The following is a 20,761-nucleotide window of genomic DNA, read 5'->3' on the forward strand; positions in this document are numbered from 1 at the left end:
TCTAAAGAACTCACACTATGTGAACGTCATTCTGCAAACCCTTGCTCATGTGAGTTGTCCTTACTTACAGGAGTAATAGACCATCTCAAATGAGTGTTGATAACACATTTATTCCACTCCACACAGTCATGGTTTTTGGGTATGCCTCGTGTGTTTCACAAACCATTCCTCCTCAAAGAGTTTTTAGGAAGTTTAAAACAATTGAATAGGGATTATTTCTTGCATCTTTCCACCTGCAAAACCAGGTGCCTTAGTTACCATCAGTCCCACTGTACATGGCACAGAGAGAGTAACAAACCCCTCTAAATATGACCTTAACAAGCTTTTTTAAATACATTGAAAAGTCACAGTTTTAAAGTCAGATTTATCAGGCTCTTCCAGGGTTAGAACTGAGCACTGGGTCCCATTGGAAAGCTGGAAATCTGCATTTCCCAACAGCCCTGAAGAGGTTGTGAGATGATGTGTTTTAAAGCCATGAAGTATTTATGTATGCAAAGGCTGTCAGTGGCCCTGGGCTGAATCTTCCCTTATTCTTGGCCTCTGTTGGGGGTAATTTTGGGGTGAAGTTCTACATTTGGGGACAGAAGATGGAACAGACCCCTCCACTGTACTGAAGGCTGCCTGGCATCGTCAGGCTGTGCCTTGGCGGGTAGGCCTGCTAGCCTGCAGCTCTGGGCCACCTGCTCCTTGGCTCCTCGCTTCCTGCATCCCAGCAGCAGACAGACCCAAGGTAGAAGGAGGGGAGCTGCCCAGCCAACAAGGCATTTTAAATAGGGGTGGGGCAAAGAGGCAGGAAGTTACTGGGCTGACACATTGTTCATCACACCAGAGAGGTGTGGAGGGGCATGAGAAGGGCCAGCCTTGAGCTGGGGTGTGTGTGTCTTTTTATGCACCTGTGACAATGGCATTGGCTCCATTTGCCTCCAACTGAAATTGGCTCCTACTCTGCTCCTTGCCCTAGTCTCTTTGCTCCATGGAGTGGATTGTCTCTGGGACAGAAAAGCATATGGTCCAAGAAGACAGTGGGTGTACAGCACCAAGGTAGGGAGATCCAAGCAGCAGTAACTGGGGGAGGAAGGGCATTAATGTGTGTATTGGGGAGGTATTAGTTGTGTTGGGGTAAGGAATGAGCATCTGTGTGTTTGTCAGGGAGAGGGTTTGCATTAATAATAGCTGACATATTGTGTGTGTGTGTGTAGCTGCAGTAACTAAGGAGGAAAGTGGGCACCAGTTTGTGTGTGAAGGGGCAGGAGGGAATAGGACTGCTGCATTACTGAACTGGGGCAGCCAGGCAAGGGCTCCAAACAATCGGAATGTGTTACCCCTGTGCACTGTTGCATGTCTTGCTATAACTGACAGATTATAATGTTTTTAAAGTGTAAAACTTGTTTTCTCGTGTGTGAATTCAGATTTGCAATCCCTAAGAGGTTGATTTAGGGGAGGAAGGCTGTTACAACTCACAAAACTGGTTTAATTGACTCACGTTGGTGAGAAAACACCTTTAAAAGCCAGGCTTTGCATTAAAAAAAAACACTATGAAGACTCAATTATGGCGGAACATGCAATACAACACAGGTGTCACATTTTGGTCACACATTTTGATGACTTGTGTTACACACTGGATGTTTTGGAGGCTGAGTGGCATAAGATGCAAATGCTTCTATGTCAGGTTGATTAAAAATGGATGGTGGTTTGAAGCTGATGGAATGTTGGAATGGCACAGCAAGTCCTTGGGAGATGGATCCAGGGGCAGAGGGTAGATGTGATGGTCTAAGGTACATAGTAGCTTCTGCAGTTTATTAAACAGCTACACTACATTTGGATATATACACTTTTATTTTCAGTAGTTCTGCAGTTTATTAAACAGCACAAAGGATATATACACTTCTATTTTCAGTAGTTTGGTACAAGAGTGTGGGTTGCTGTGGAGGGATTGGGGAAAGACTAAAATCTTCCATTGTTGTATGCAGTGTAGTTATAGCCATGTTGGTCCCAGATATTAGAGAGCCAAGGTGACTGAGGTAATATCTTTTATTGGACCAACTTCTGTTGGGGAGAGAGCCAAGCTTTAAGAGCTCTGTGTAAGCTTGTTTCTCACCAATAGAAGTTGGTGCAATAAAAGATATAATGTCACCCACCTTGTCTCTCTACATTATAATCAGCATTCTCAAGCTTGGCTCTATTTATCCCTTTACTTTCCTAGCAAGACAGTATACATTTCATTTTACAGCCATCCAATTAATAGTACAACTATACTAAGAAGAGTCAGTGCCCGTTCTTGATATTAGCTGCCAGTTCTATATCTTAACTAAACTTGAGATGGTGTGTAGGATTTGTCAAGAGCTCAGTTCACTCAGACCTCAGTCACGCCATGCATTCCAACTCACTTTTCCGCCTGAATCAGTGTCAAGGTTCTTGTTTGTTCTCCCCACAGTTCACATACAGCCAGCGTTTAAATTGGTTTTTTAAATGTTAGCAACAAAAGTCACATTATTCTTGGTGCTCTTGTTCCATTTATTTTGTAGAGTAACATGTCTTACAACATTCAGGTTAAACAGAAATGTCAACAGCCTAGCAGTCTAACTAGGGAAGGGTTGAACTGACTTGAATACAAGAAGAACCAAACTGACCCTTAGAAAATGGAACCTAGTGTTGATTAAAAAGGGTGGTTAACATTTTTACTGGTTGTTTTCATTTTTGTGTTCCTTTACACTTCCTGCTTTTCCCTGGGATTCAAAGTGGAAATACCGCACAGGAAAAAAAGTCAATATGTACCATGTCAGTGACATCCGAAACACCTGAAGGACAGTGTAAAAGAAGAAAATGTCTTTTCTCCTTTGAAATAAGGGGAAAGGGGAAAATAGATGTCAAAAGGTGGAAAATTCTACAAAAGAGGGCCCCAATCTGGCAAAGACTCATGCACATGCTTAACTTTACTACCATGATTAGCCCCATCAATTTCAATTGGACTACTTACAATAGCGAAGCTAAGCATGTATGTGTTTGCAAGATTGGGTTTAAGTGCACAATGCCTAAAGTAGTGAGCACTTGGAGACATAATTTGATATTAGGAAGATGAAACTTGTATCATTTGACGTTAGCTGAGGACCAATAATATTTATTAACATTGTACTCGGATTTTTGCATGCTCTTATGATCTTTTATCTTGACATTCATGCTTCAAACTATTACAGTAGAACTTCAGTGTTACGAAAACCAGAGTTATGAACTTACTGGTCAACCACACACCTCATTTGGAAGCGGAAGTATGCAATCATGCAGCAGAGACCAAAAAAAAAAGGAAATATTGTACAGTACAGTACTGTATTAAACTTAAACTACTAAAAAAATTAAGGGAATTAAAAAAAAAAGACTTGACAAGGTAGGGAAACTGTTTCTGTGCTTGTTTCATTTAAATTAAGATGGTTAAAAGGCATTTTGCTTCTGCACAGTAAAGTTTCAAAGCTGTATTAAGACAATGTTCAGTTATAAACTTTTGAAAGAACAATCCTAAAGTTCTGTTCAGTTACAAACATTTCAAAGTTACGAACAACCTCCATTCCCGAGCTGTTTGTAACTCTAAGGTTCTACTGTCATCTCTGAAGTTATTGTACCTTTAAAAACACAGTCTGCACATGAGGTTCAATGTCGCATACATACAGAGAAATCCTTCTAAGCAAAAAAAGATATACTTCCGGGAATGACTGTGTTATTGCAACATAATGAACTGGGATCCTGGGAATTTATTACACACGCATCTCTCCTGAATGCTGCTATTGTCCTCCCTGAAAGAATTTGCAGAATCAGTTAATCTTTTGTTTCCTGACTCCTCAGTTAAAGCATTTTATGAAGCATTTATTTTAATCCATTATTTTCTTAATTGCAGCACATTAAGATACAGTACACCTTACAGGCATTCCTGACTGGGTAGGAAGGTCATTGACCTTGAAGCATGCTTTAATCTATATTTCTCTGGCCTGGTTTCTGAGAATGATGATTTCATTCTTCTTTTAGCCTTCTCTTTGCCATCATCGTTTAAGAGATGATATCTTATTCATCATAAGGAGAGGAAAGATGGATGATTTCTGGTACATCCATCCTTAGCAAGAGCAAATTTATTCTCCACAGGGAAAATATCACTTTCTGATTTAAAACAATGCAGTGGATCGCTAGTCTGACCCCGTTGACTCAAAATGTTGTAGTTGTTCTAAAGAGGGGAAAGGGAATCACTCCATGATTTTGTCAGGTCTTATTGAAATGAGTATTAAGATAGGTTTGTTGCCAAGGAAACACAAAAGAGCTTATTTAATTGGTTGTCATTCATAAATTATGATCTTCTCACTAGGAAGAGAAGAAGAGGGTTCTGCTAGCAGAATTTGTTAAGAAGCAAACAAACAAACTGATTAAAATAAGCTAGTGATGGGGGAGAAGGGGTGCTTCAAAAAAGGATTAAAAATTTATGAAATATACAGGGCTCCTTGTTAGCTAACATTGGGCCTGCATTCTCCACTCCACTACATTGGCATAAAGCCACTGAAGTTACCTGTGTCATTATAGTGTAACTTAGGTGGAGATCTACTGTTTTCTTTTAAGATCTAGTAAACAGAACCACACACCCCTGCCTAGAAATAATTCTGTTAACAACATTAAGTTCAAAATAAAGGTTGTCTACATGATACTGCTGCCTAATAAAGGAAAGCTGAATCTCGAACGAAATTGCTGTGACTTCCTAAAATGAACATGAAGAGAAAAGCTGTAATGTGACTGATGCTAACCTGAGTGGTTTGGATGGTGATGGTGCTTCATCTGATTTTATAACTCCTGGATATAAATAGCTGGGTTTGTAGGACAGTGGCTTGAAAATCAATGTCATGATTTCCTCTTGAGTGTTTCTTCTTAAAATTGGTATACAATTTTGTTGTGTAACTGTCATGAGGAAATGTTTGCAGTGCTATTGTAGCTGTGTTGGTCCCAAGATATGAGAAGGACAAGATAGGTGAGGTAATATTTTTTTATTGGACCAACTTCTGTTGGTGGAAGGGATAAGCTTTTGAGCTTCCCTGAGCTCTTCCTCAGGTCTGGAGAAGATAACCAGAGTGTTCAAACTAAATGTAAGGCGGGACAGTGTTAAGCATATGGGGTTCATACATGCTGTTGGAGATCACTCAAAATGAAGTGTGCAGTCAAGGATTAACAGGTGGTACGGCGTGTTACAAATTATTGTAATGAGCCATAAAGCCAGTGTCTCTGTTAAGTCCATGGTTTTTAGCGTTCAGCAGAGTTATGAATTTAAGTTCCCCAGAGTTGTCTTTTGGAGGCGTTGTGCAGGTTTCCGTGGAGGACAAGGACTGAGAGGTCAGATGCGGAGTAATCACTCTGTGAAAAGCATTTGCCCATGGATAGAGCTTTTAGTCTTTTATCAGTTTCCTGTGTGAATTCACTTGAGAGCATAGTGATTGTCTGGTTTCACGCACATACTTATTGTTGGGGCACTTGAGTTACTGCATAAGTTACTCCAGGGGTTCTCAACCTGTTTCTTTCCGAGGCCCCCCCGAACATGCTATAAAAACTCCACCTGTGCCACAATAACTGATTTTCTGTATATAAAAGTCAGGGCTGGCGTTAGGGGGGCTGGGCAAGCTGGGCAATTGCCTGGGGCCCCCCGTGAAGTTACATTGCTCAGGCTTCAGCTTCAGCTCCGGGTGGCAGGGCTCAGGGCCCTGGGCTTCAGCCCCATACAATGGAACTTCAGCTTTCTGCCCTGGGTCCCAGCAAGTCTAATGCTGGCCCTGCTTGGCGGCCCCCCGAAACCTGTTTGCGGCCCCCCCAGGGGCCCCGAACCCCTGCTTGAGAACCACTGAGGTTGTGATAGGCATGTGTAGGACTTATGGAGCTTGAAAGGTGTGTTGGGGGCGGGGTGTATTGATCATCATAGGAAAGGAAATGTCAAATTGTGATAGCATTGCTCTTATCTATCAGTGAAACTTTTTATGCTAGCAGACTGTGGATTTTTCCTAGTTGTCCATATTTTTAAATAGAGCCAGTCTACACCTGTCTGATGTCTGAGTGATTTAAAAAAATCGATGAAATGTATTTCGATCTTGTTTTTAGTATAGGCTTCTATTTGCCGGTGATTGAGTAAGCATTAAAGTACTATTTTTCTCAAACTCAAAGAAAGTTTAAAAAACAATCCACTCCGTACGGACATCTTTCAGGTGCTTGTGGAGTGCTACATCCATTGGAAGTGGTGGCCACATTAAAAGTCACCAGCTGCCTGTGCCACTGGATGTAAACCATAGAAGTTATGGATTCTGCGGCACCATCCACCTGATTTAATTATCAAACTTTAGTCTGTCATGAAAGTCTGTTTTATTTGAATAACTATTAGATCACTTTCTGGAGATATCCGTATCCATTGACACAGCACCTGTAACATGCACGTTCGTAATACACCCATGTTGCTTCTTCCCTCCCAGCTACAGATTTATAGCATCCTCATATCAATATCCATCTCTGTCGGAGATTCAATAATAATAATAGATCAGGATTTTTGGTATGACTGGCCCTGAAGCAGGGAAAGAAAGAAATAAAGGTGATAATTAACAGTGTCTGCCATTACCTCATTTTCAGCAAATCTACAGCACGCTTAAACAGGGCACAGACATTCATGTACCATGACTTAGAGACATCTAGTAACACAATCTCAATAATGTTAGACCCAGAAGTTGAGTGAAAGACAAACTGTAAACAAAGGAAAGCTGTAAAGCAAGAGCAGGACCCATAAGACTTCAATTAGAAGTAAATCAATGACTTGTCCTTCCAGTTCTTTTGATGGTTCCAGGGATATGATGATCCTCTGACTTGAAAAGGCTGAATCATGACAATTGTGACTCTAATGCAATGCCATCATCAGCATGTGGTAAAGGTTTGGGAATGATAAGTGCCAGCCAATAAGGTGTTGGGATCTCTCAACCCGTGCTGATTTCAACAAGAACTGATGGCATGCCCAGCCATACAGGATTGAGGCTTGAGAGACTGATCCAGCACTCACTGAAATCAATGGGTGTTCTTCTGTTGACAGACAGATCAACCTCTCAATAAGCTGGCCACACATGAACGACACAGGCGGCTACAACCAAACAGAAAATTCTCCTTTAAAGAATACTGACTCTCTTTTCTAGAACTGTGAGAAACTGGCTATCTCCTCTCAGTGAATAAGCTTGTGAGACTCATAAGTCTTTTGGAAAGCTTAATTAAAGTCAAATAAAAAGGTGGTGTGAAGGCATGCTCTCACTCTAGTAGAGAGGAGACTAATAAGCTGTTCTGGGCTGGTTTAGCACTAATCAGGCACAGCTGTAAGGCTTGCATGTTCTGGAGGGCGGAGAGCTTAAAGAGGGACACCTGAGGAGGGTGGGGTTGAATTGGAAGACTTCTGTACTGTAGGGACTGCTGACCCCCACAGCCAGATTAGCTAAGATGGGAGACAGTTGCAGGCCTTGCTGCCTCTGAAATGTTATAAAGCAGGTACCACAAGAAGAGGGGATGGAGGTAAGCCCTAATAAAAGACACTGTACTAGCTGATAAGCCAAGCCCTAAATGGGTAACCCCAAAAGACTGCCTGAGGGACAGATCACCTTTGCCTTTCTTTTGCTCTGATTTTCCCCTCCTCTCAAGGGAAAGAGAGAGACTAGGATCTTTCTTTTTTTTCTTTTGTTTGGAAAACCCCTTGTGCCCTACAAACAGGGGATGGACATTACAAACAACCTGAATCGGGTTGGTAGGGACTCAGGGGAGCCCCAACCCTCACAGGTGGGAAAACACATTTGAAAGAAAAACAAAGAGCAGTTAAAAGCAGAACAGTGCGGGGAAATGGTGGTTAGTTGTTTCTTTAGCCTTTCTTGGTAATGAATCCCCTTCTTTTGACTGTTGGTGTCTTTTTGCAACAGAGTTTACAAAATAGCATTATAAACAGCAGCTGTTACATATCTTAGAGAACACAGAATATTCTGAGAAAAGGAACCTAAACAGTGAGAGAATCCATGAATGTTAAGGGGAGGAGGCAACCTGCAATTTAAACTCTGATCCTACTAACAGGAAATTGATTGTGAAACTTCCTTACACTTAGAAAAGGTGTTGTGGTAAGTGTACACACTGTCTCTAGATTCTGAGTTCCTCAGGGCAGGGATTGTACCTACTCTCTGTTTAGAAAGTGCTGACCACATCTTGGTAATGACCAAAAACAAATAATGATGGTAATGCCCGTTTTAGACTGTCCAGGACTCTGGAGAGTAGAAAGATGTGGGAGGTGTGGTGCAAGCAGATGCCTGAATGTGTGGGTTCTGTTCCCATCTCTGCAAGAGACTGGTCCTGTGTAAGTCACTTACCTTTTCTGTGCCTCTGTTCTCTCAGTTAATAGTCAGCTAAAAAAGTCTGGTCTCAAAAATTGAAGTTGATTGTAGATGTTTTTCATTCATAATGTAGTTAGAACAGTCCTACTGATAAAGTACTGTACTTGGGATCCAGTCCTCCAGTCCTGGGGGATGCGTGTAGTATATTATTGGAGCCTAACAAATATTAGGTTTGTGTTTTCAGTGGGATTACTTGGATGAATAAAAGCTGCAGGACTGGGGCCTTATTTTGCCATATGCAGGGAGGGGGAAAAAGTCTTGCAGAAAACAGTTGTGGCTCATGAACATTTAATATTTTTATAAAAACAAGGTATAGAATATTAAAGATTGTTTGTTTGTCAAACAAGAGCTTTTAAATGGAATGGAAGCACATACAAGCCAGTATCTTAACTAGATAAATTGCTATTTTGTATATTGTCATGCAGCTTTAAAATGACCAAAGCAATTAAAATAAATATGTTCCAAAGAAAATCAATCATTTTATGATGAAAATTTTGTGAGACAAATTTCAGCCTGGAAAGAATGTTTTACATACAAATTATAAACCCTTGATAAGCAGTGTTTAGTGAGTGTCTGCATTACCATTATAAAGGACAGTGAAGCTATGGGCACTGCTACAGTAATCAAAACCAATTAAGAAAATTGTGCCTTCTTAAAATAATCCATTATGCGTTTACCTCCATTAGAACTACCAGGCCTCGCATGGAGATATAAACATCCTAAGAGACACCAATATTCATTTTAATATATCATCGTTGCAGTTGTTGGTGTCCTCTCATATCTGAGGACCTCTGAAAAATAACCCACGTTATGATGGGTGAGTGTGTAAAGTTCTGAATTGGATCATGCTTCTCGGAAAGGGCTTTGTTTTGATTAATCTAAAAATGAGTTTTCCAGCAGGTGACAGAAATATCCAGTTTGGTAGGTAACATGTTCTAGCCAGTGGAAAACCAGAGGAGAACTCAGCAAGGATTTTTTTTTCTAGGAGGGCAACTACTTACTTTTTCAGTTCTGACTATCAAGGGCCTCTTAACTTTATTGTGGCCATAGTGCAATGGATTTCTGGCTAGAAAATCTTGGGGTGCCAGTGGGTTATGAGGTATTGCTGCTTTTAGTGCTGCAGCATATTGCATTTAATAATAGTTGGCACTTCTAGGGTGCAGTTTTTCAAAACTGCTCAGTGTTAACAATATTATCATTAACTCAAATGGGAGCATAGTTAGGCTGATTCTGAGTTTCACACCCACAGTGTGCCTTTTATCGCTGAATTTCAAACATTAATGACATCTCACCGCATCTATTTGGGGTAGATGATATTAGACTCATTTTACAGGAGAAATTGAGAAACAGAGGCAAAGGATCTGGTTCAAAGCCCTCTGAAGTCACTTATTCACTTTCTGTACACCAGTCATGATTGTATAGACCTCTATAATATTCCCCTTTAGTCTGCTCTTTTTTTTTTTTTAGCTGAACAGTCTCTCTTTTAAATCTGTCCTCATATGGAAGCTGTTCTATATCCCTTATTATTTTTGTTGCCCTTCTCTATATCTTTTCCAATTCTTGTATATCTCTTTTGCGATGGGGTTACCAGAACTGCATGCAGTTCAAGGTGTGGGCACACCATGGATTTATATAGTGGCATTATGATATTTTGTTTTATTATCTATTCCTTTTCTAATGGTTACTAACATTTTTAGCTTTTTCAACGGCTGCTGCACGCTGCAAATTCTTATTTTGGTGATGGGTGACCTCTGGCAAAGGGCTGGATCTTGCATTATATCCTGATGGTGTTTGGTTATGTTTGGTTTTTTTTGTAACACTTGTGGAAGAGAATTCCATGCTCTGGATTCTTTGTGCCAGGTGGCATGGATCTTCTTTCTCAGCAATAATGGCTAGAGTGCTTGGAAGTAAATATCTTGCCCTGTTTTATCCCAAAACATTTGAAGTCTCTGTTATGACATAACACCATATAAAACTGCCCCAGCATTGTAAAACTTATTTGTATATGATAGGAACAGGCTATGAGGTGCATCCAAGTACCATTTTGATTCTTTCGTTTAAGACCTGTCAGTTTTTTTCTTCTCACGTAAAATCAGTTTGACAGACGTTCACGCAGATCTCATATTCATTAGAAAGTCATTACATCTCCTAAAGGGGTGTTTATGGATATGAGCACCATATATTTAGGGCTGTCAAGACAAATTGACCAAACTGCTTCTGTTTAACTGCCCCGTGAGTGTGGTAGGACTATGACAAAACTGAGTGCCTGGTATTCCTCTAAATCTAATGTAAGAAATGATTAGAAAAAGCATCTATAGCGATAATCAAATTGAGCCCTAAATGAGATTTGCAGCTCAGACATCAAAGCAATTAAATTAACATACCAAAGCATTTTTCATAAATTTCCCAATTAGAGGTTATATAAATAGTATTCTACAGTGGACATCCTACTGGAGAGCTGTGTGTGGATGCAGCACCTTGCATAACTATAGCAAAGTGTAGACTGATTTTTGTGGACTGTTCTCCTAGAAAATCTAGGGTGTTGTGCTCTTCACTGCTCAGTTTGGCCTACGAGATACATCAAGTGGAATCTTGTCTTTCTGTGAAAGAGATTCATGAGATATAGAGGAAGGCCAAATTGCATTTACAGGTATCTCGGTTCTGTTTTTTCCTTACTAATGCTCATCTTCTGATCTTGAGCTAAATATACAAGGTCAAATACTCTTCTGCATCAGGACAGCTTTGTGCTGCCTGAGCTGGCCCCAGGAAGATCTCTCTTATGTAGTGGGATTCTCAGGTTAGTTACTCCTAAGTCATGCAGATGGCATAGTCAGGAGAAAGAGGACATGGCTGGGCTGTCCCTCTGCCCTGGCAATCCTGAACTACAGCTCTCTGGGGCTGTAGGCAGCTGTAAAATTTTATTCCTACATGCTTGTATGCAAACACTTTTTACCTTGTATTTAGTTGTAATTTTTTTCTTTGGCTGCTGTTTTTGGTTTAATTCCTTTGTTTTTTTTAATCTTTGTTTTTGGTTTAATTCCTCAAGATCCTTGTTCTCTTCGGCTGTATTAGTCTTGTTTTCTAGGGAAAGTTATGCTCTGCTCACAAAGGCAACCCTTTCCCTTGCTTCATGTGGAGGTTGTCTTCCCTCAGACTGGTGCAATTTAACCTGAGAATGGGTGTCAGTCAGGGCTGGCGTCAGACTTGCTGAGGCCCAGGATAGAAACTAAGGAGTGGGCTCCCACCTTGCTGTGGCCATGTGGGGCTGAAGCCCAAGCCTGAGCTGTACTTCACAGTTTAAAAACCTCTGCTTAAGTGTGATTTATTTCCATTTTTAGAGATTAAATTACTGTAATACTCTGTTACATTTACCCACAGTGACTCTGTATGTTTGGAGTAACTTAGCTTCGTGGGTGCCCCTGTGGCATGGGGCCCAGGGAAATTGCCCTGCTTGCTGCCCTGTAACACTGGCCCTGGTGCCAGTAGCATGGGCCGGATCGTGCAAAATCTTACTGAGATGAGCAGTCCCATTGACTTCAATAGAGCTATCTGCCTGGGTAAGGGCTTGTAGGATTGGTCTTCAGGGTGTTCTTTCATATCTGAATAATGCCATGGCTTTACAAATTCACCTGCAGTACCAGAGAGATTTTTTGAATAATCTCCCTGCTGTGGATCTTGGAGGTCACATCCCTCATATTTCAGGCACACCCGGATCCTGGGATGCTGTCTAGCTTTGGGATTACAAATGATGTACCCATTGCAGAGTCTGTGTTCATTTCTCCTCCAGCTCATGGTTAGTTAGCATGACATTTAGCCCTCCCCTAATTGCAGAAAAAGGGAAATCTATTTTATTCTCTTGGTTTTCTCCAAACAAACTACCTAATCTCTCTCTCTCTCTCTGGTTTAAGACCTGAGTACAAAACCTAATGGAAATGATAGTCTGAAACAATTATAGTCACCCTTTGGGCATAGAGTGGCTCCAGTCTTGCTCCCAGGAATTTTTCAGATGGATGTTTTCAGCAAAAATAATATGCTCAAGAATGCTCAACTCAGTGACATCTGACATTTGGGGGTGATGTAGCACTTCTGACTCTGACAGGACAAAACATTTAGAACAACCTTGCAAATTGAAACAAACTTTTCTGGTGCTTGCCCATGGCATTAGAACACTCATAGACTCCAATCACTTCAGGTATGTGCTAGGGAGGTTTTAATTTATCGCTGCTGTTAATGCAATGACTCCTATTCTGGGCTGCCACTTATTTCTGTTCTTCACCTCTTTTCCCTCATGCTGAGACCACAACATCATTACTGATTTGTTGGTACCCTAGAGTACTTTTACATTACATGTTCCTCTCTGAATTAGAAGGAGAAACTCCAGTAATTCAGCTAACCCTGACATTTTGCTACACCTATTATTCAATGTTTTTATTTAGTACATAGCAATGTTGGTGCTTAATATTTTAAATTTTATTGTGACTTGCATGAGGACAAACAGTAAATAAGTTAGACCTAGAATTCTCTTCCCCTGGATTGCAGGCCCAGCCCTAACCCAGTAGAACACAGCACCTCTCAGTACCCATTGTCATGGAGAAGAGTCCTCAGTCCAAATCACAATAACTTGGCTGGTTCTAATGCTCTCCAAGAGTCAGAAAATAGACGCTTTAACATTATGCCATGTGGCCATGGTATTTAAGTGCTATGAAAGTGGCGATGCTGAATCTTACTGTGATGGGATGGCTGACCCTCACTCGTAGGTAAGGGGTTAAAGCCACCCTGGGGAGGTTGCGTGGGAGGCAGCCAATGAGGAAAGGGCTTACAGTGCCAGCCAATCAGGAGAAACTTTATTGGAACAGCCAATCAGGGCCAGGCTGGCCCATATAAGAAGGACTGCTCAACAGAGAAGGGGCAGTCTCTTCCTGGAGTACAAAGGAGAAGGACTGGCTGTCTTAGATAGAGCAGTGCTGGGCAGGGTCAGGGGAGCAATAGGGAGCACCAGCCTGAGGACTGCCAGACTGAAGCCCCTGATAAAAAGGGCCGGGAAGGTGCTAGGGCTACAGGGAAATGGCTCAGGGAAATACGCAGCGGGAGTAGGAGGAGCAGCAGCACATGGCTGCTGGCTATAGGGTCCTTGAGTCAGGGCTTGAAGTAGCCAGTGAGACTGTCCCCCCCCCCACTTTCCCCACACTTGCCTCAGAGGGGGTGGCCAGTATTCGGAGTGCAGTCCCCTTGAGGTGAGGGGCTAGACCGAAGGCTGCAGGAGACCACAGCAGCAAGTGAATGGACTAGACAGCTGGTTCCCCTGGAAGTGGGGAGAAAACAGAGTGGGGCGCAGCCAGAGGGCTGTGCACAGAAGAGGATTCTGCGGTCTGTGGAGTGACATGGGTTTTAGCCCTTGTCTACGCTCTGGGGTTAGGTCGAATTTAGCCGTGTTAGGTCGATTTTAAAATGACAGCGTCCACACAACCAACCCCGTTCTGTCGACCTAAAGGGCTCTTAAAATTGACTTCTGTATTCCTCCCCAGTGAGGGGAGTAGCACTAAAATCGACCTTGCTGGGTCAAATTTGGTTAGTGCAGACGCTATTTGGCGGTATTGGCCTCCGGGAGCTATCCCAGAGTGCTCCAATGTGACTGCTCTGGACAGCACTTTGAACTCTGAGGTACACAGGAAAAGCCCTGGGCAATTTTGCATTTCATTTCCTGTTTGGTCAGTGTGGCAAGCTCAGCAGCACAGGTGACCATGCAGTCCCCCCAGAATCGCAAACGAGCGGGACCAAAAGGGAGACACTGGATCTGATTGCTGTATGGGGAGAAGAATCTGTGCAGGCAGAACTCCGAGCAAAAAGAAGAAATGCCAATATATGTGCCAAAATTGCACAGGGCATGGTGGAGAGTGGCTACACCAGGGACACACAGCAGTGCCATGTGAAAGTTAAGGAGCTCAGGCAAGCCTACCAAAAGACAAAGGAGGCAAATGGTCTCTCTGGGTCAGAGCCCCATACATGCTGCTTCTATGATCAGCTACATGCCATTCTAGGGGGGGACCCTACCACTACCCCACCACTGTCCGTGGACACCTACAATGGGGGGAGTCTGACGCAAGAGGGAGGAGGATTTTGTGGATGAGGAAGAGGAGGAGAATGTATAGCAGATAAGCAGTGAATCTGTTCTTCCTGGTAGCCAGGACCTTTTCATCACCCTGGACCCAATACCCTGTGAAGGTGGGATCCCTGACCCTGAAGCTGGAGAAGGCAGCTCTGGTGAGCGCACATTTGTAACTACAGTACAGGGTTTAAAAGCAATAGTGTTTAATGTTTGATTTGCCCTGAAGAATTGGGATGCATTTGCGGCCAGTACAGCTACTGGAAAAGTCTGTTCACGTGTCTGGGGATGGAGTGGGAATTCTCCAGGGACATCTCCATGAAGTTCTTCTGGAGGTACTCTGAAAGCCTTTGCAGAAGGTTTCTGGGAGGGGCTGCCTTATTTCATCCTCCACAGTAGGACACTTTACTACGCCAAGCCAGTAGCAAGTAGTCGGGAATCATTGCAACACAAAGCATGGCAGTGAATGGTCCTGAGTTTTAGTTGCATTTAAGCAACATTCAGTCTTATCTTTCTGTGTTAGCCTCAGGAGAGTGATATCATTCATGGTCACCTGTTTGAAATAGGGGAATTTTTGTAAGGGAACAGTAAAAGGACCCCATTCATGCTGGGTGGTTTGTGCTTGGCTAAAAGGGATCATCCCCAACAATAGCCAGCAGTGGGAGGAGGGGGGAAGGGATCATCCCAAATAACCATGCGGCAGGGTGAGGCTCTGGGCACCCAGCCACTCCACTCCAGAGGATGGCCCAAGCAACAGAAGGCTGTCATTCAAACAGTTTTGATTTGTAGTGTGGCTACAATAAGCAATGTGGCCTTGTTCTTCCCTCCTCCCCCACCCCACCCAAGCTACCTTGTCAGTTATCTCACTTTTTTAATTAATAAAGAATGTATGGTTTCAAAACAATAGTTACTTTATTTCCTTTGCCAGCTGTGATCAAAGGGGGGAGGGTGGTTGGCTTACAGGGAATTAAAATCAACAAAGGGGGTGGGTTTGCAGCAAGGAGAAAAACACACAACTGTCACACTGTAGCCTGGCCAGTCATGAAACTGGTTTTCAAAGCCTCTGATGCGCAGCGCGCCTAGCTGTGCTCTTGTAATCGCCCTGGTGTCTGGCTGCTTAAAATCGGCCGCCAGGCGATTTGCCTCAACCTCCCACCCTGCCAAAAACGTCTCCCCCTTACTCTCACAGATATTATAGAGCACACAGCAAGCAGCAATAACAATGGGAATGTTGGTTGCACTGAGGTCTAACCTAGTCAGCAAACAGCGCCAGCGAGCTTTTAAACATCCAAAGGCACATTCTACCCCCATTCTGCACTTGCTCAGCCTATAGTTGAACTGCTCCTTACTACTGTCCAGGCTGCCTGTGTACAGCTTCATGAGCCATGGGAGCAAGGTGTAGGCTGGGTCCCCAAGGGTAACTATGGGCATTTCAACATCCCCAACAGTAATTTTGTGGTCTGGGAAGTAAGTCACATCTTGCAGCTGCTCTAACAGCTCGGAGTTCCTAAAGATGTGAGCGTCATGCACCTTTTCCGGCCATCCCACGTTGATGTTGGTGAAACGTCCCTTGTGATCCACCAGTGCTTGCAGTACCATTGAGAAGTACCCCTTGCGGTTTATGTACTAGTTGGCAAGGTGGTTCGGTGCCAAGATAGGGATATGCGTTCTATCGCCCCACCACAGTTAGTGAATCCCATTGCAGCAAAGCCATCCACTATGACCTGCATGTTTCCCAGAGTCCCTACCCTTGATAGCAGAATGTCTGTGATTGCCTTGGCTACTTAGATCACAGCAGTCCCCACAGTAGACTTGCCCACTCCAAATTGATTCCCGACTGACCGGTAGCAGTCAGGCTTTGCAAGCTTCCATAGGGCTATCGCCACTCGCTTCTCAACTATCAGGGCAGCTCTCATCTTGGTATTCCTGCGCTTCAGGGCGGGGAAAAGTAACTCTCAAAGTTCAAGGAAAATTTTTGCAGGCACTGTGAATCATCCCATGCCCGCAACACTCGGTGGTCCCACCACTCTCTGCTTGTTGGCCAGGCCCAGAATCGGCATTCCACTGTATCAACCAGCCCCACTGCTGCCATGATGTCCCAATTTCCACAGCCCATGCTTTCAGGAATGTCTGTGTTTATGTCCTCATCACAATCGTCCTTGTGCTGGTGTCTCTTAGCTCGGTTCTGCACATAAACTCCAGGATAATGCGCGAGGTATTTACAATGCTCACAACAGCAGCGGTGAGCTGAGCGGGCTCCATGATTGCTGTGGTATAGCGTCTGCACGGGTAACCCAGGAAAAAAGGCGCGAAAGGATTATCTGCCATTGCTTGCACGGTGGGAGGGAGGGGCGACTGATGACGTACTCAAAACCACCCGCGACAATGTTTTTGCCCCATCAGGCATTGGGAGCTTAACCCAAAATTCCAATGGGCAGCAGAGACTGCGGGAACTGTGGGATAGCTACCCATAGTGCACCACTCCGTAAGTCGATGCTAGCCACGGTAGTGAGGACACACTCTGCCACCTTAATGCGCTTAGTGGGGACATAAGCAATTAACTGTATAAAATTGATTTCTAAAAATAGACTTCTATAAAATCGACCTAATTTTGTAGTGCAGACATACCCTTACAGGTGGAGACACCACCTGAGGAGGGCATAGTGGCAACCCCCTGAGCTAATTCCCAGGGTGGCCAGCAGGAGGCACTGTGGGGGTGAGTTGTGCCCTGTCACACTTACCCATCATACCAATGTTTTTGTATTATGTATTGCAACCCTTTTGTGAACTGAAGTTCCCACAGCAATAAATAATGCATTCAGTGAAAGCTTAAAGGCCTCACTACGTAATTCTCCACATTTTACTTTCAACCATCTGCTAAACTCTACTCCTCCTGAGATTTGGCCCCAACCGTGTTGCTAAGATATACCATTTAAGTTTTTGAATATTTGTAAAAAATATTCAGTGTTTTCTGCCTTGAATATTTAACTACTGTGGTAGTGAGACTAGAGCAAAAACTTTAATTAAAAATGTGGGAATGCTTGCTTTGTGATTATGATGCAGAGTTGATGGCTAATTTGGTGATCAGTGTTTATTTGCATACATAGTCACATACTGGGCCATATGTACAGCTCAGGCCTGGGATAGGGAATGGGAAAGTGGCTGTTAGCCACCTTTATGCCTCTCTGATCCTGGTCAATCAAGGTGCTGGCTGGTCCCCAAGTACAGTGTAAACTGTAGAGAACCCTGAGGGCTGCTCTAAATGATACAAAGTTGCTCTTGGCCCCAGGAGCCCAAATGCAGCTGGGGATTGCCAAAGCTTAGAGAGATTCTGGCCATGCACCCCTGTGCCAAAGGGATGATGTAAAACTATTATGGCAACTCTGTGCCACCTGGCAATTCCTCTTATGCAAGGGATGTCCTGAGGGGACAGTTAAAAAGCTTTCTGACGGGAGGATGGCACTTCCAATCCTGTACAAACTATTGGCTAATAAAAAAACACTATTTTCTAGTACTGAGCTGGTTCAAAGTAAATAGCTAACCTTACACACAAGCTTTCCCATCGCTGTCAGTGGATATGCTCTGATCAGTAAGGGTTTTCAGGAGTGGACCCTAGAGCAATGTATACTTGTAAGTGGATTGATGTACAGTTCTATGGATTTAGATGCAGGGTTCTGGTTGATTTCGCACTTCTAGTCTAAGTGCTTTGTAAAAAACATATCAGGAAACAAGCATTTATTGCTTGCTATGGTGTTGAGATAGTTAATAGCTCCTTTGGAGGGATCAACAAACTGCAAAATGGGTGTCAGAGCCAGAAGAAATGGAGATGTAACCACTGTAAAACAGGTTTATGGGATAAAGCTGGCTGTTTGCTTCCCCCTCCCTCCCCATAGCATAACAGAGCAGGTAGCAAGTACAGCTAGCAGGCACAATGCTGGTCAAATCATGTACTAATCATGGAGCTGTCTTGCAGGTTGATCGTATTGCTGTACGTCTACGCACATGTCTATACACCTTATCTGTCTTCTGACTTAGTGGTACCTATTTACCAGGTTCTGCATTTTTCTATTTTGTGGACTTGCTACTGAAGATATCTGATCATGACCTATTTTCTCTGCCATTTATCCAATTCTCTCCTATCTTGGAACATGTCTGGTTAGTTCTGGTGGCCCCAAGAACTCCCAGAAAGGTCTTCTCAACCACAATTTGAGGATATTGAGCTACTATACACAACATGGTGGCCAAAACATTCTGTTTACAAGCCTTTATTTGCCTTGTTAATAGTCTTTAGTATAAGGTAATAAGATTATCCAAATATATTTATACTGCCTCTTTTGGAATACTTAAAAGGGGTATTTACTTATGACTAGTAACAGTCCCTTTTCACAAAGGCTCAGTCAGCAAAATACAAATATAATCACAACATTCTTTTGCAAAAAAAACCTACCACTCTTGTACCTATAATATGTAAACAATCCTAAAAAGGGCTGGCAGAAACCCAGAAATGTGCTTACCATGGAGGTGAGTCAGGATACATGACATTGACCTGAGAGAGAGTCTCCATGTAGGAACTGAAGTCAAAAGCTGGTGGGAACTCCTCTGTGCAGGTGGATCTCAGCTCTCCAATTGAGCCACCGTAGGAGAAGCCATCTGGAGCTATAAAAAAGGCAATTAATACTGAGTCTTTTCTCCATGGTGGCTTCTCTGCAGCTCTGCCATAATTTATACCTGTAGTCCACAAATGAGACAGCAGGATTGTTGGTGTTTAGGGGCAGGCAGGTCTTAAGGAAATAAAACAATTCCCTCTCAGGGGTGGCTGCCCACTAAATCTAAGCTACTGTGTATCCTGGTGTGGAGCTAGGAATATACACCCCGTGGAACTCCCCAAATTGTGAGTGTTATTAATGCCCTACCCAAATAGAATACAAGGTCTGTACACAATCTCAGATGTTAGCACTGCTTCTCCATAACCACTGAAGTTATTGGGAGCTGCATATATTCCACATCTCTGAAAACCAGATCACTTCTATGTAGGTGTCTAAATAAGGGGCTAGGTGCTTAACTTTAGGCATCTGTGGGGATGTCTACGCTGCGGGTCGGAGGTGTGACGGCAGAATGGGTACACATACCTGAGCTAGCTTTGCTCTAGCTAGCCTGAATAACAATAGCAGTGACCCTGCTGCAGCAGCACAGGGGTGGCAGCTTAAGTACACATCCTAGGTCCTGGATGGGCTTGTAAAACCTGTCTGGCTGCCCATGCTGCTACGGCTTGACTGTCATTGTTTGAGCTAGCTAGATCAAAGCAAGCACAAGTAGGCCAACATGTGCTGCAGTCATACTTTTGATTGCAATGTAGACATCCCTTAAATTTGAGTCCTTAATACTAGGAGGCACAGGGGAAAAGAAACTGGAGAACAGGACTGGGGGGGAAAAAAAAACCAAAATACAAAACTGCAGTCCTTACGTGGCTCCCACAGAGATATCGGGAAACTGGTTGAAACAGGGTACAAGCAAGGAGTGCTGTGTAAAGGGGCATAGTCTTTCATTGGAAGTTTGACACCTCAAGGTGTGCCAAAATCTAAAGGGGCAAAAGGTAAACTGGTGGTGCTCTTTTCTCTGCAGTCAGTGTTGGGCTTGCCTGCATGCAGGCTGTCGCTGAGACAGGGGTTAGTAGCATAACGGAGAGAATACCAGCATAGACTGTGTGGAACCGTGGGCAGGTGAAGGGCCTACACCCAGACTTCTCAGCTGCACCACTTTGTGGTGTAGATTTGGCATCGCCTCTGCTTCTCTGGCTGTATCCTACCGGGCCAGAGGAGCAGCAGCAGCACTGGCTGGCTGAAGAAACGAGGAGATGATTCTCCTCCAGCAGTTCCAGGCTCCTGGCCCCTCTCCCCTTTCCTACAAGCACCAGAGAGATGCCCCTAGGGAGGGGAGTCAGGAGCTGACATTGTTTTTGGTAGGGCAGGGGTGAGGAGGTAGGAAGTCAGACCATTAGATTACTCTTGGAAGAGGAGGGCGAGCAGGCCCTGAGATACTGGGAGACTTCAGTGGCTGGCTGCCCCTTATGGAAAACGGTCTGTTCCTGAGCAGCTTGGGACCCTCTCTGTTCCACAGATGGGAGGGGAGAAGAGGAGGAGCTAGCAGTCAGCACCTCCATGGGGACAGCAGCTGTGGAGCCTTGCAGATGGGTGAGGGTGGCTAAATGTAACTGAACTGTAGGGGAGAGTTCATCTGGTCTGAATTAAGC

The 20,761-nt window shown here is 43.6% G+C and overlaps 1 protein-coding gene and 1 long non-coding RNA gene across 2 annotated transcripts in view; one reads left to right on the forward strand and one right to left on the reverse strand.

Moving 5' to 3' along the window:
* Window positions 1-20,761, forward strand: part of LOC144272893 (uncharacterized) — a 51,822-nt gene that overhangs the window by 15,161 nt on the left and 15,900 nt on the right. The window lies entirely within an intron of this gene.
* The window catches only part of BEAN1 (brain expressed associated with NEDD4 1), a 110,685-nt gene that overhangs the window by 5,512 nt on the left and 84,412 nt on the right, over window positions 1-20,761 (reverse strand). The window contains 1 exon segment of the mRNA XM_077831270.1: window positions 19,026-19,167. Within this exon segment, the coding sequence (XP_077687396.1) occupies window positions 19,026-19,167 (142 nt within the window).

The sequence above is a fragment of the Eretmochelys imbricata genome, chromosome 12, assembly GCF_965152235.1.
Source record: "Eretmochelys imbricata isolate rEreImb1 chromosome 12, rEreImb1.hap1, whole genome shotgun sequence".
Lineage (NCBI taxonomy): Eukaryota > Metazoa > Chordata > Testudines > Cheloniidae > Eretmochelys > Eretmochelys imbricata.